The 14,832-nt window shown below is 39.5% G+C and overlaps 1 protein-coding gene across 7 annotated transcripts in view; it reads left to right on the top strand.

Moving 5' to 3' along the window:
• Positions 1–14,832, top strand: part of COL12A1 (collagen type XII alpha 1 chain) — a 171,030-nt gene that overhangs the window by 69,058 nt on the left and 87,140 nt on the right. For all 7 annotated transcript variants that reach the window (XM_077306567.1, XM_077306593.1, XM_077306572.1 and 4 more), the window contains 7 exons: positions 77–223; positions 2,373–2,515; positions 7,532–7,661; positions 10,573–10,718; positions 10,972–11,101; positions 11,974–12,113; positions 13,780–13,909. In XM_077306567.1, the coding sequence (XP_077162682.1) occupies positions 77–223; positions 2,373–2,515; positions 7,532–7,661; positions 10,573–10,718; positions 10,972–11,101; positions 11,974–12,113; positions 13,780–13,909 (966 nt within the window). The remainder of the gene's footprint in view (positions 1–76; positions 224–2,372; positions 2,516–7,531; positions 7,662–10,572; positions 10,719–10,971; positions 11,102–11,973; positions 12,114–13,779; positions 13,910–14,832) is intronic.

The raw sequence follows: 14,832 nt of genomic DNA on the forward strand, positions 1-14,832 counted from the left end.
CTGTATGAGATTACATTATGCCAGCAGATACATCTGAGTTGCTTCAAATATGGTTTTATTTCATTATCTTTTTAAGGTATTAAAAATGCCGATGAAAGTGAACTGAAACAGATTGCTTCAGACCCAGATGAAACTCATGCTTACAACGTTGCAGATTTCTCCTTGCTCAATACTATTGTTGATGACCTCACTATTAATTTGTGCAATAGTGTGAAAGGTCCAGGTATGTTTCTCTTTTCAGTTTTAGTACTATCTTAAAATTTAAAAAAATTATTTGCTAACTGCTTAAATTGTTTTGAAGTTTCATCAAGCTCAGCTAGTTTTCAGGAGGACCTGCTCACAAAGTAACTTCATACTGCTTTCTTTGCTCCCAACATAAAATGCAGAAATATAATGCCACTTAATATTGAGCAAGTCTATATTTCATTTTAATGTTTAGCATTTAAAACATATAGTATTATTTACAACAGGCTGTCCTGGTTTTGAGTCCAAACACACATTTGGGGAACATTTGGGATTTCCAAGCTAGGAAATTTGGGTTGTTCCCTTTCTCTGAAGTATACAAACTAGCCAAGTAATCTTTTCATATGTTTGTATGTATATATGCTTGTGCATGTCAGAGCCCATTTTCACATTATCATCACTCTTGTAGCTACTGCAACACAACTCATGCTTACACCTCTCAGGTAATGTGAGAACTACTTATGTCTTATACCACACACACCAGTATTACTCTACTTTCTGTGAGAAAAGAGGCTGGTGTGACAAAAAGTTGCATTGTGATCTTCTCCCACTTGATGTTATGCTGCCAGTTCAGGAAAGAGCTATGCTGTAGGGCAGGGGTAGTCAAACTGCAGCCCTCCAGATGTCCATGGACTACAATTCCCAGGAGCCCCTGCCAGCGAATGCTGGCAGGGGCTCCTGGGAATTGTAGTCCATGGACATCTGGAGGGCCGCAGTTTGACTACCCCTGCTGTAGGGTGTCATGAACCCCTAGTTCCTGACATGTAGTTCTTGCCCCCTTTTGAGGTTTACTTGATTGCTTTATGCTCCTGGATCTCCTGCTGAGTTATGGCACCTTCCCAGGCGCTCTCAAGAGTGCCCCTCCCATCTCCTCTCCTCCTGCATTTCAAAGGCTCACCCTGCCTTCACTTTCTTATCTGTTCTCACAAGGCTCTTCTCACTGGGAGCTTAATCTAAATAACAGATGGCCGGTTGGGCTGTTTTGGCACCTTGTAGATCAGAGGAAACCGTATTGCTCTTTCTGTGTGAATTATTGTTCCCGCCAAATGCTGCCCCTATGACCCCCTTGCCTAGCTAAGGTATATATGCTTTGCAACCCCCTTGCCCAGCCTCTCTGTCAAGATTCCTGTCTAAGAGCTTATGCGATGTGCTGATCTTTGTCCTGATTCTCCAAATAAAGACTTTTACTTAAAAGCTTCATCCTGAAGCCCAAGAGTGATGTCTATAGTGCAAATCTGCTGGGTCTCAACCGCTTGGTTCCTGACATAGGGGGTAAAATTAGAGAGGGAACAGGTCTGGGTGGAAGTGGTCTTCTCTGACAGAGACAGACATTCAAGAGCAGCTCATCGTATTATTCAACATTGTCATAGTCCATTCACATGTTACAACAATTTCTGCACAGAAGACCACATAACATTAAATGTACCCAGACTGTAGAATGACAATTCTATTTGTGATGTTAATTAACATCTGTGCTGGGAGATTGTAACTGATTATATATTCCTAGTAGGCAGGCTTAATTCAGAGACAAATTTGACTGTGATGAATGCAGGTACAATATATATGCAAATTGCATGTTATTCTTTACACAGTATTGTCTTCTTTGTAATATGCCTTGAATCCCAGTGAAAAAGGCAAAATAAAATACATTTGTAAAATTGTTTTAGATATTAAGTAGAATAAAGGGCCTGACCAGCCATTGGCTTCTACTTTAAAATCAGTTGATTTGGATTGTTTGTTCCGGTACTTTTATGTTTTATTCATCATTTTTTGCATTACAAATTCTTAAAGTATGTTGATCACATATATTTTAGGTTAGTGAATAGGATATCTGCTATTGAAACTAAGCAGTCCTAGCCATAATCCGTGCTTGGATAGGAGACTACCAAGGAAAACAATGGCTGCTATGCTGAAGAAGGCAATAGCAAGTCATTTCTGCTCATCTCTTGCCTTGAAAACCCCATGAGTTGGTTGTGACTTGATGATACTCAAGTTTTCATAATTAATACATTTTAAGACCATCAAAAAGAAATTTAATTGATTGATGATTGATTTCTCTTTCTCACTTCAGCAAGTCTCTGGGTTGAGACTTCCTAACATTATTTGTTTTGCACGTTCTGATGCTACAGGGGATTTGTCACCACCCCCCACCAATCTAGTTACTTCAGAGGTAACTCCACGTTCTTTCAGAGTGTCTTGGACTGCTCCTGCTGAGAGTGTTGACAGATATAGAGTTGAATATTATCGTGCTGCTGGGGGCCCTACGAAGCAGGTAAGAGTTGGAAGCCATATCCTATTTTGTTTTTGTTTTGTACTGGATGACTATTTTAACTTCATAAACCTCGGGACCAGATCAGAAAAAGCATATTTCTCACTCATTCTACAGAAACAAATTATGACTTGCATGTGTAGATCAGTCCTCATAGACTAATCAACACAGACAGATTAGAATTGGACCTTGCACACCTGGGCAGTGAGTTCCCAGAATGGAATTCCAGGTGCATGTCTGATCAAAAGTCATTGTATAATATATTAATTGTGCTTCTAAGAGTGCTTCTTTTTCATGAACCAAAACATAGACTCATAGAGTTGGAATGTACCTTAATCACCATTTAGAAAAATCCAAATGTAGAATATTAATATTTTTCTCTGAGTCCTTGAAATCAACTTATTGCAACAAATTATCACTTGACAATTGAAATGACCTCACTTAACCTGCTAAAGATATCAAAAACAAATTTGTCAGAGAAAAATTGCTTTTATAAAATAAAAACCAAATTGCAACAATAATCTGTTGACAATTAAAATCACCACTCAGACCCTTCCTTCACTGGCGCTCCAGGCTACTGCCAATTCTTTGTGATGGGACAGTTTACTCAGTTGCAGCGTGCCCTGTCCACCATGGATTTCTGCCTCCACACAAGGCAGCCAGGGCAGAAAGGTTCTGCCATGCAGGGGGCAGCAGGATATGATTTTTTCTGTTTACAAACACAGTAACGATACCATGTTCCTAAACAACAAATAATGCTCCAGGCGGCTCAGCTGCGTTGCACAGTGCCACAGAGCCCCCAGGGCATTTTGTGTCCCCTTTGAGACATTGTAGTTGGCCCAGGGCAGCAGAGTAGCTGGATCTGGAAGGCCTAGCTCTTCTCTGCCACACAAGCCTGCCCTGGCATAGGCCCTGTTGGACAAAAAAGAGAACATGGAAACACCTGCGTTCCCTTGCTGTGAGGCAACAGAATGCCTGAATTGGGCCAGGCCCGGCTGCCACCAACATCATGTGGAAGTGGGGATTAGCTCTGCAACCAGATGAGTGCCAGCCTCGCCTTTAATCGTTGTGCAGAAAAGGTATTACTTAACCTATTAAAAATACCAAAAACAATTTGCCAGAGAAAAAGTGCCTTCTACTAAAAGGAAAACGATATCCAGTCTGATATATTGTAAATATCAGATTTCCAAACCATGTTGACGTCCAGCATAACAGGAGTTTCTTGAATCCCCCTCCCACTGAATCCCCAAAATGTTCCCAGAGATGCTTGAACCTGGGGAACAGGGGACTCTAGGGAGTAGCAAGAGAGATGAATTGGGGTCTGCAGTAGGAGAAGTCGTCTGTGAAAATTGCTTCTACCCTGTTCAGATTTGAGATCCAGGATTCAGTGTGGTATGTATGTTGTTACAGCAAAGGCTGCGGATGAACTGGGTCTTTAAATACTACTACAAGGAGGTGGAATTAAAAGCATCTCCTACTTCAGGAGTAGGTTACCAGTATCTAAAGATGTCATGCCTAGTTACAGTGGGCTGAGGTAGGTCAAGGCTTGGAGAGCCTTGAGAGGTCAGTTGGGGAAAGACATCTTGTGTGGCACCAGGTTCTAAGGTTGAGGGTTCAGAGTTGAAATCTGAATCTGAAGGCAGATTTTTTTTCTGATTCAGACTCTTGGAGTCCACTCATGCTCATCAAAGTTGGCTCCTAGAAGTCTCCCAATTGACTCCTTCTGTAGTAGTGTTAGATGCCCAACTGTTTCTTGTATCTGATAAGGAGTCTGTATGAAGATCTATGAAATCCTCTTTCTGTTAGTGAAAATGTACTGCTGGATCCAACCAATTGTATCTTAATTGCAGAGGAGTTTTCCACAGGCAGGATGTTTTTGTTGGTTTTTTAAAAATATATATTTCCAAAGTTATGTAATTTCAAATCCCCAAAAGGTTTCATTTTGTTTCTTGTCACCCACTTAGTACCCCTTCAAATTTATTAGTCATTAAAAATGATAGTCCATTTCATATTTAAAATGTTTATATTTTAGAAATACACATTACAATATCATGTAAATAATATGGAGATTATAATGACTGTCCCATGCAAGTTATAATACTCTTCCAAGTTTTATTCAACTAAGACAAATCTTTATTCTTTCCAAATTAGACAGCTGTACATGTCAATAAAAACATTTAAATTTGTCTACAAATGTTCTACATGTTAGCATCTTTGTAATTTTCCAAATCTTAGTTAGCTCTATTTTAGTAGCCAAAATAATATATAATTAGGCATCCAAACTAACTTGGGAAGAGGTTCAATTTGTTTTAGAAAAAATAATCCTGAAGAATGTACAACTGTGTGTTCAAGATCCTTTGTTTACATGATTGTCACCATACTCCAGTAGCTGTTTGCTCATGTACAAGTCTACCACATATGGATGTAATCTGAATGTAATTCATTGCATTACCAACAATGCTAGGAACAGACATAGATCCTTGCAAATATGGCAGGAGAAAGCTATCATTAATGTAGAATCTTAATGGAATTTTCACACAAACAAAAACCGACCAAAAATATAAGCTGATTGAAAAAACAGAGCACATAATGTTTGTGTCTAATTCAAAACCTTGAGCCTTCTGGCATTTTTTTAAATGCTATTGCCCTAAACCCTAGTCAATGTTGCACAACATTTTATAAAAGTCAGAAAGAGAATGTTTATGCTTTGAAATAAAGAGAAGTTCAAAAGGAGTTAATTCCCTTTCTGACTCTCATTTATGTAGTCTTGTATTGACCAAACTCTTTATTTGATAGAAGAGAAAAATTGGAATACCTCCATTAGTATGTCCAGATATTGTGGTAAATTGTATTGCTTGGCTACTTTGATCAAGTCACAGTAACTACCTAAATCAAACTTTCCCCAGTGTTTACAACTGAAGTCCTTCCAGTCAGCCCTAGGAGCAATTTTTCTTACTTGAATTAAGAGGTGAAAATTTGGAGCCAGTTTGTTGCTATAATTATTGCACACCTCTAATTTATTGTCTATAAACTAGTTATTATTCACATAAAATTTCAGCCTCTCAGGTCTCCTAGGAATGAACCAGTTTCTTAACAAAATCATTATATAGGATTGCTCAATCATTACTACAAGCTGTGAGGCTAATCAATTCAGTTTGGTTGCTGTATAATTTAGTGCGATATTTGGAACTGCCAAGCCCCCTTCATTCCACTTCCTCTGGTCATCATGCCAGGCTAGTTAAATTTTTTTCTTTTGCCAAATATATCTATTCAACATATTTTGCCATTCCAGTAACTTTTTGCCTGAAAGTGAAGTTGGAATATTTTGAAACAGATATAACAGTTGTTGGGAGAAACATTCTTACTGCATTGATCTTATCAAATAATAGATTCCATGATTCCCAGCTTGATGGAGTATCTTTTTTTATAACTAATACATAATTGACATTAAATACACTATACTTTCTATAGACAAGTAAACATATATCCCAAGATATTTAATAGGAGCCCCTCTTGGAGATGCTCACCTTAACCAATTATTTTCCCTAGTTCAGGAAAATGTGTAGTTATTCATATAACATTGGTCTTAAATGCCTTTAATTTACAGAAATGTAGGTATCATTCTGTATAATTGTTTCTAGCACACCAGCAGGTTTCTGTTAAGGTTGTAAAAACAGCTACATCATCAGAAAATAATTCATGGAAACCAATTTTTATGCCTTTTTCCATAGAATTCTCCCTAATAAGACTAGTAAGCAGATCGAGGGCATAAAGTGAACAATAACACCTTGCTCAATGCTAAAAGGAAGAGCTAGAGAACCTGATATACCTAGTCTAGTCCAAAACAGGAAAGATAGAATCTCTGCCTACTGTTGAAAAGGCTGACCAAATCCATAAGCTTTCAGACAAACTAGAGAAAGTGGTTCCCTAATCTATCAAATGCTTTTTTGGCATCCAGAAAAACAAATGCAACTTTAAATGATTCGTTTGTGCATATTAAAAATGTACCTAATATTAATAGAAGCTTTTCTGCCCATGATAAACCCTGTCTGATTCCAACGTACGTAATATCCTTGCGATAGTGTTTAAACCTTTCTGCAAGAATAGATGTTAATGTTTTGTAATCATTGCTGAGCAATGAGATAGGACAATATGATGCTATATCCAATTTATCATTCCTTTTTTAGTGAAAAACACTATATTTTTAGAATCAAAGATTTGTAGCATTATACAATAAACCTCCTAATTTCTCAGCAAATATTTTATAATATTCTGGAGTATCGCCATGTAAACTGGATGGTTTACTTAATTTAAGGTCTTTATAGCATCTTCAACTTCAGTAACTATAAGATTTCCTAGATTTAACTTTTGTCTTCTGTTACAATCCTTGGAAGATTAACTTTTGTTAACGATTCTATCAACTTCTGATCTGGCACGTTGGAAGCATATAATCCTCTATAAAAATTTCAAACATTTGTATGGCTTCATTCCTGAAAGTTGTTAATGAGCCATCTTGCTTTCTTATGTAAGATATACTGCCATTGGCTTTAAAAAAAATAATTCTGACTGCCAAAAATTTTCCATTCCAGCCACCAAAATCAAAATATTTTTGCTTCATAAAAAGCAGATGTTGGTGAGTTTTTTCCCAGTTTTTAAAACCCTCACTGATAAATAAACTTCTGGTAAAAGTTTTACTAGCTTCCCATATGGTTATCAATGAATTATGACTTGTCATATTCATCTTAAAGAATTCCTCCTGTACGGTCATGATTTTGGCACAGAAGCTTTGGTAAGATTTTATTGATAGTCAGTTTTATTTTCAGGGCATTGTAGAGTATTTAGTAGAGAGCTCAGTTACTAGACCAGCAGTGCAGTCCTAAGCAGACTCCTCTTCCAGCATTGCTCACCATCTTTCAAAAAGCCTTATAATTAATAGTTCTGGAGAATCTGTAGTATAGCCAAATGACTCTTGATAGCATTATTATATTTAATAATTTCTGTTATTTTATTTTTACACAGTTCTATGTAAATCGTATGGAAACTACTACAGTTCTTACTGACCTTACACCTGAAACAGAATATGTTGTGAATGTATTTTCTGTGGTCGAAGATCAAAGCAGTGAACCACTAAAAGGCACTGAAACAACTTGTAAGTGACAACTGTGGTATTCTTAAATATTTAACAATTCATAAGACTTGCAGATAATCCTCAGGTTTAATTGGCACATTGGAAGAGAAGGAGACGCTCCTGACGTGAAACACTCTATAGATAGGATTTTCCCCATTTTGACATGGCAAACAAAATGTTTAGATGCTTTATTTGGTCGGATTAGAGAGTGACCCAAGAAGCTATTCAAGGGATGGCAACACGTTCAAGATGCTGGTTTTGACCTTTAAGACGTACTTGATGGACCGCATCCCTGAATATGTCCCCTGAAGAGTTACACTCTCCTGGTTCCAATAGGCTGGTGGTCCTTAGCCCAAAAGAGGTTTGCATGTCTTTGACCATGGCCAGAGCCTTTTCAGTCCTGACCCCTACCTGATGGAATGAGCTCCCAGAAGAGACACGGGCTCTCTCAGAACTCACCCTGCCTGCAAAACAGGGCCTGCAAAACGAAGCTTTTCCATCAGGCATTTGATGGAATGGATATATGGATTTACAATGGGCCACAAGAAATATCTGAGAACCCCGTCTAAGCACTCTTCTTCATAACATCTGGATCTGGAAAATAATATGGGAGCGCAGTGTGGGAGAACAATGTGAAGAGGCCCAGAAGCAAGGGATACCAATGCTGTTTTAGATGGATTAATCAATTCTGGTTTTAATTTCATTGTTTTAAACTGTTGTACAATGCTTCAAGATGGCTTGGTCAAGAGGGGCAGTTCTATAAATATAATGATTTTTTAAAATCATATTGGGGGTATTGTCAGTTAAGATAGCTCAGACTCCCAACAATTCACCTCACTTCCCATTTGCCAGCAATTATCAGACTGCCAGTTAATCAACAGGTTGTTCAAGGACTATTTTCAGTCTCATTGTGTCAGTTCTCAGGGCCAGGCTACTTACAGCCATTAAAAGCCAACTGACAGCTGGTGAGGGATCAGCTGGGAGTTGGCTTCTGATTTCCTGCTAAGGAAATTTTGCTCTGTACCCAGGATCCTCCTTCTAAATGATTAGCTATCTTCTGATCTTCTATCCTGGATACTTTGCTTCTCCCCATGCTTGCTGAGATGAAATCAGCTGTGAGTTAGCTCCTGACCAAAAATGTATAGTTGCCGTCTTGTTCAGCAGCTGTTCCAGTTGCTTGAGGCAATCCAAGTGTTTCCCTGATTGTTTCACAGTGTGATTTTGAGTGTCAAACAGGCTAAGTTCAAGTGCTGAACAGGTTCCCTCAGAAATTCATGCCATAACCCCAGTTACTGGAATAATGTTGAATCTTTGCCAGTCTAAAATGCAGGTTTACCTTCTGGGGATACTGGTAGCATAAAAAATGCCAGCATAGCTATATTTTACTCCAGGTGTCCCTATTGTGACCCAGCAATGTATTGTACCATACTAGCTGCTTAACTTTCCTTCTGGTTTTCTGTTCCTGGCAGAGAGCCAAAACAGGAGGTTTAAAATGACCTACATATATGACAAGTCTTTGTCTTCATAAGTCAAAAGTTGGGCAGATTTACTAGACCGTCCATCAGTCAAATTTATTGCTTATAGCCAAAGGCCATTGCAAACATACAAACAAGCAATTGATCATCTCAGCAACTATGCAAACTATAAAGTTTCAAGATACCATATAAAATCACTATTATTATCAGTTACAAATAATTGAACCAAATCAAATAAAAATCAAGTCTTTCGATTCCTAATTCTCATTGCAGCTAAGGCAGATAAAGCTACACTATGAGTTACACAAGAGTCCAAGTCTGACAATAAGAAGCATAATATCTCAGGCTATGAATAAAGAGGGCAGTGGAGTACATAATGAATTATGTCTTCTATAGCAGGTTCTCCACAAATGCAATTTGCAGTTGTTTCACCTGACACCTGTGCATATCTACCTCCCAAGTAGGCCATCAGAATAGTCTGGAAACATTGGCCATAAAGGCCATTCTAAGCTTAGGACTACTGATGTTTCTTAAGTATGATGAACAATCAAAATCTGTTTTAATTTTTCTAAGGAGAAAATTTTGTTTGTCCTTGACATGGAAATTGCAGCTGGTACAGAATCCAGCTGCTAGGGTCCTCACAGGCACATCTTGGAGGGCCCATATCCAGCCAGTGCTGAGGCAGCTGCATTGGTTATTGGTCACGGCCCGGATAAGGTTCAAGGATGGCCTTTAAGGCCATCCGCTGCTTGGGCCCTGCCTATCTGAGGGACCGCTTACCTCTTTATGCTCCCTGCATGGTTCTTTGCTCTACAGGTGCTAATCTACTAGAGATCCCTGGCCCCAGGGAAGTCTGCTTGGCCTCGACCAGGGCAAGGGCCTTTTTGGTCCTGGCCCCAACCTGGTGGAATGAGCTCCTGAGTGAGCTAAGGGCCGTGATGGAGCTGGTACAGTCTGCAAGATGGAGCTCTTCTGCTGGTTCTTTGGTTGAGGCCAGAGCAATGTGAGATCAGAGGCCCCTGCTCAGGCTGGACCAGCTTCATAGGTGACACTAACCCATTGGGCGAGTCGCCACTCTCTCCCTATGACAGATGGCAGGCCCCTGGACTGGGGGGTAGGCATGGTTATTAGCTGCCGCTATCTTGTGGTTTGATTTTAATGGGATTCGTATTGGGGTTTTATTGGATTTTGTTACCCGCCAAGAGCCATCCTGGGAGTGGCAAGCTATAAATCCAATGGATAAATAAATAAAATAAATTTTTTATCGCATCTCTACTAAAGGTCCATTCACAAATGATAATCTCCAGGACAGGAGATTTGAATATAGTAACTAAAAACTTTCTCCTAAAATGTTCTTTCCATCACCACCTACAAAGGGTAGAAATGAACGTAGGGATTGGGGAGCGGGCAGGAAAAAAAGGCAATGACTGAAGTAAGTAATATTTATGATTTTACAGTGGCAATTCCTTCGGTTAGAAACCTAAATGCTTACGACATCACTTCAACCACAATGCGAGCACGATGGGAACCCCTTGACGGCGCTACTGGCTACTTGTTGTTATATGACGCTGTCAACGCCACAGTGCCAACAACAGAAAAGGAGGTATGGAAAGCTGCCTTTCACACAACTAATTTAAGTGAGATAGAACACCTATGTTCTTCATATGCCATACTAATGAGACAGTTTTTGGCACACAATATGGAAGGGGAGAGTTATATACACAATGGCATCTGTCAGGAAGTTGTAAATACATTCTAAAATATGCACACTAATGTTTTATGTAACTATACTGGCATTTGTTTTCCTTTCTGCTTGTTTTCTCTAAACTGTCTTGTTTATCATTTCCTTTTTGCAGATCCGTGTTGGAGCGTCAGTGAATGATGTACAGCTGGTTGACTTGATTCCCAATACTGAGTACACTTTAACAATTCATGGAACATTTGGGGATCTGACCAGTGACCCACTCACTACTCAAGAAGTGACATGTAAGAGTAATTTCATTATTGTTATGTCTGTGACTTCATTGTTTATATAATGATACCCTTACTCAGTCGTTTAGGTCTATACTCCAAGGATCTGAGTTACTTATCATTAAATCTCCTAAAGTACAGAATGCTGTGATAGCATTTCTGTGCTCATATGTTGCTTGAACCTCAGCCGCCAAAAGGCCGACCCATCCAAAGGGGATAGATTTGTTTCTGTAAATATACATTCGTTTATTAAAAAAAAGCTTTTACCTTGCAATTCTCCAAGGCAATCACTTCTTTTACAGGCATGGTCCAATTGGTCTCTGAAAAAGAAGGGAGTTTAAAAGAAAGATCACACTTCAGTCATAGTGTGCAGTGTCTCTGATTGTTGTCCTTATTCCAGTAATGCACAGGTTTTGCAGAAGCTTGCAAATGTACTTAATAATGTAACTGTGACAAAATAAATGCACATGTACATCACAGGGAGTGATGTTTCAAATCGCTCTTGGCTTTCTCACAAACTAATTCCAGATGGTAATTTTACACCTGAATTTTAAAACTGCTATATTGCTGCAGGAGCCAGAGAGGAGTAAGAGGGGCTGGTGTGTGGCCAAATGTAAAGAGCCCGCTGGCCCAGCTCCCACTCCTCAGTGCCACGTGCCGATCGCAGCAGCAGCGTGCAGAGAAGCTCAGGAACAGTGGCTCCCATGAGCCACCTTTTCCTGCTGCTCCAAACCATCTTCTGGCTTAGAGACCTCCTGTGGCTGCAACCAGCAGCCTTGTTAAGTTCCAGCAGTCTTTTTGAAAATCTATATACTGCCTATCTAAAGATCAACTTGAGGTGGCTAGGCTATGTTGGTACTCTTATGATTATTTTGATTATTTCGCAGTACCCCTAAGTGGAGCAAAAAGCTTGAGGGCAAGAGATATTACTCACAGCAGCATGAGAGTTTACTGGGAACCTGCTCCTGGGAAAGTGCGGAAATACATACTGAGATACAAAGCTGGCGAAGATGATGAGGTGAAAGAGGTAAGCAAATTTTAGCAAGTATGTAATAATATTACTTTAGCAACTCTGCCTGGAATATTAAAACCCGATCACTTACAGAAGACAGTTGGGAGCCAGATACTCTCATCTGTAAATTTTAAGTTCCCTCTTAGAAAGGTTTTGTTCCTTTGGCTATCATGATACTGAGTCAGCATAAATCAAGCTTTCTTAACAGGGGTTTCGAGAAATCCTGGCGTTTCTCAATGATCCTAGAAGGGTTTCACTAATTGGATGGGAATTGATTTTTAAAATATATTTTTAATTTTTTAAAAAATTATTGGTGATATGACCATATATCGATTTATCAACCTGCCCCCCCCCCCAATGGCCAGTGATGGGCCTGGAGGGAATGCAATGGGAGAGGCCTCAGTCCTAAAAATCTTTGCTGACCAGAGCTCGTTGCACATGGCAGGGACTAAAGATCAGAAAGATAAGTACTCTCATTTATTTATTTATTTACTTACTTACTTACTTACTTATTTACTTATGTATTTATTATATTTATATACTACCCTCCCCTGAGGCTTTGGGTGGTTTACATTAAACATAGAAAATAGTATATGGAACTTAGTTTTCCATAACAACAACAATATTAACTTTAATAACATTAATAACTTTTAACAGGGAAACTGGTGCAAACAGGTCCAGGGCAGAGCACATGGATGGATTTCTGCTAGGGAGGGAGCAGGGGCCCTGTGGATGTTGCTGGTCTCACTCAGTCTCAACCAAATGCCTGGTGGAAGAGCTTCCATTTGCAGGCCCTGCAGAACTCTTTAAGCTCCGTCAGGGCCCTGATCTCCTCTGGAAACTCATTCCACCAGGTGGAGAACCAGGACAGAGAAGTCTCTAGCCCTGGTTGAGACTAGGCGGGCTTCTTTAGGGCCAGGGATCATGGTGGTGGCAGAACGTAAAGCTCTTTGAAGGGCATAGGCCGGGAGGCGGTCCCTTAGGTACGCTGGACCCTGACCGCATATGGCCTTAAAGGTTATTACCAGATCCTTAAGCCTAATCTGAAATTCAACGGTAGTTGAATCCAAGAAATTATATATATATATATATATATATATATATATATATATATATATATATATATATATATATATATATATATATATATATAAGCAGCAGAACATGAAAGCTTGCCCATAATAGCTTATATCTTGAATAAAAATTTGTTGGTCTCAAAGGTGCCACTGGACTCAAACTGTTCTGGTAATGGCACAGTTTGTTAGCAAGCAAGAAGATATTTACAGATACTAAGTCTTCAGGGACCTCTCTTTCTACAGAAATAGGCTTTTGTGTAGTGTGGTTAAGAGTGGCCTCTAATATCAAGAAACAGGTTTGATTTCCCATTTCTCCACATGCAGCCAGCTGGGTGACCTTGGGTTCACCACAGCACTGATAAAGCTGTTCTGACTGAGCAGTGATATCAGGGTTCCCTTAGCCTCACCCACCTCACAGGGTGTCTGTTGTGGGGAGAGGAAGGGAAGGCAATTGTAAGCTCTTTTGAGACTCCTTTGGGTAGTGAAGAACAACTCTTCTTCTAAAGATTATCCTGCGCCTCCTACTACATGGGAATGGAAAGTATGAAAAGTGGTGCCACAAGAGAGAGGTTGTTTATAAACTGAACATCTTTGTTTATGTGTAGGTGGAAGTGGATTCCTCTCAAACCAGCACGGTCCTCTCTGATCTTTTCTCACAAACACTCTATCAAGTGGAGCTTATTGCAGTATACGACGAAGGCCTATCTGTGCCAATAGCTACTGAAGCCACCACTTGTAAGTCAATCATATTGTCCAGTGGATTTCCTTAGATTTTTAAAACAGATGTACATGCTGAAGTGTCTCTCTTTGTAAATAGTATTGCCCTCAGCACTTTCGGGTGGATTAATATGCCAGATGTATTTTTGAATAGTTTCTGTGAAGACATTTTGATGGAGAGATTGAGGAATCGTGGTGGGATTTCTATCATGTTTCTGCCAGTTTACTATGATCGGCTGCCTGACCTTGTGACAAGATGATGACCAACACAGGAGTTGCCAGTTGCACTGCTAGTAAACACCACAAATAGGAGGTATCTGGCCAGCACCAAAAATCAGAAGAACTGAAAGATGAAATAGTAACGCACATGTCCACGTTCCTAGTAAAGAATGTGTTTCTAATAACTATTTAAGTAGTAATTATGAGGTTACTGACTCAGACAGCGCAGCTAAAAATAAATCCCATCAAGTGCACTGTTGGGAGCAACACTATAGCATTGCTAAAATATCATTTTTGACAGCGGTTCCTGTCAGGCACACAGTCAGATGCAGTGCAGTGTTTGCAATCTATCTCTGGCACAGCTTCTCTCAGCTATGCAGTTGGAGTCTAGTGCCTTAGCATCTTGCGGGGGCAGTTCTGTAAGCCTATAAAAGTTGTACATTTGCCAGTGCAGGCCCACACACTGTCTGGTAGGACCCGCCAATCTCATATCACTTTGAGGTCATGTAAAGTACTTTCATGTGCAAATGAGTCATCATAAATATAACACCATTGATGAAACTGCCATATATATAATGCACGGATGCAATGCTTTTCAATGGTGCCTGTTTGCATATTTAATTGTCAACAAAATGAAAAATGTGTATTCATGGGCCTAACCAAACTCCAAAACGCCCAAAATGCATGGCTGTCTGATTTGAGCAAGACCATCTTCATGCACA

Source organism: Paroedura picta, chromosome 1 (assembly GCF_049243985.1).
Source record: "Paroedura picta isolate Pp20150507F chromosome 1, Ppicta_v3.0, whole genome shotgun sequence".
In the NCBI taxonomy this organism is placed as follows: Eukaryota; Metazoa; Chordata; class Lepidosauria; order Squamata; family Gekkonidae; genus Paroedura; species Paroedura picta.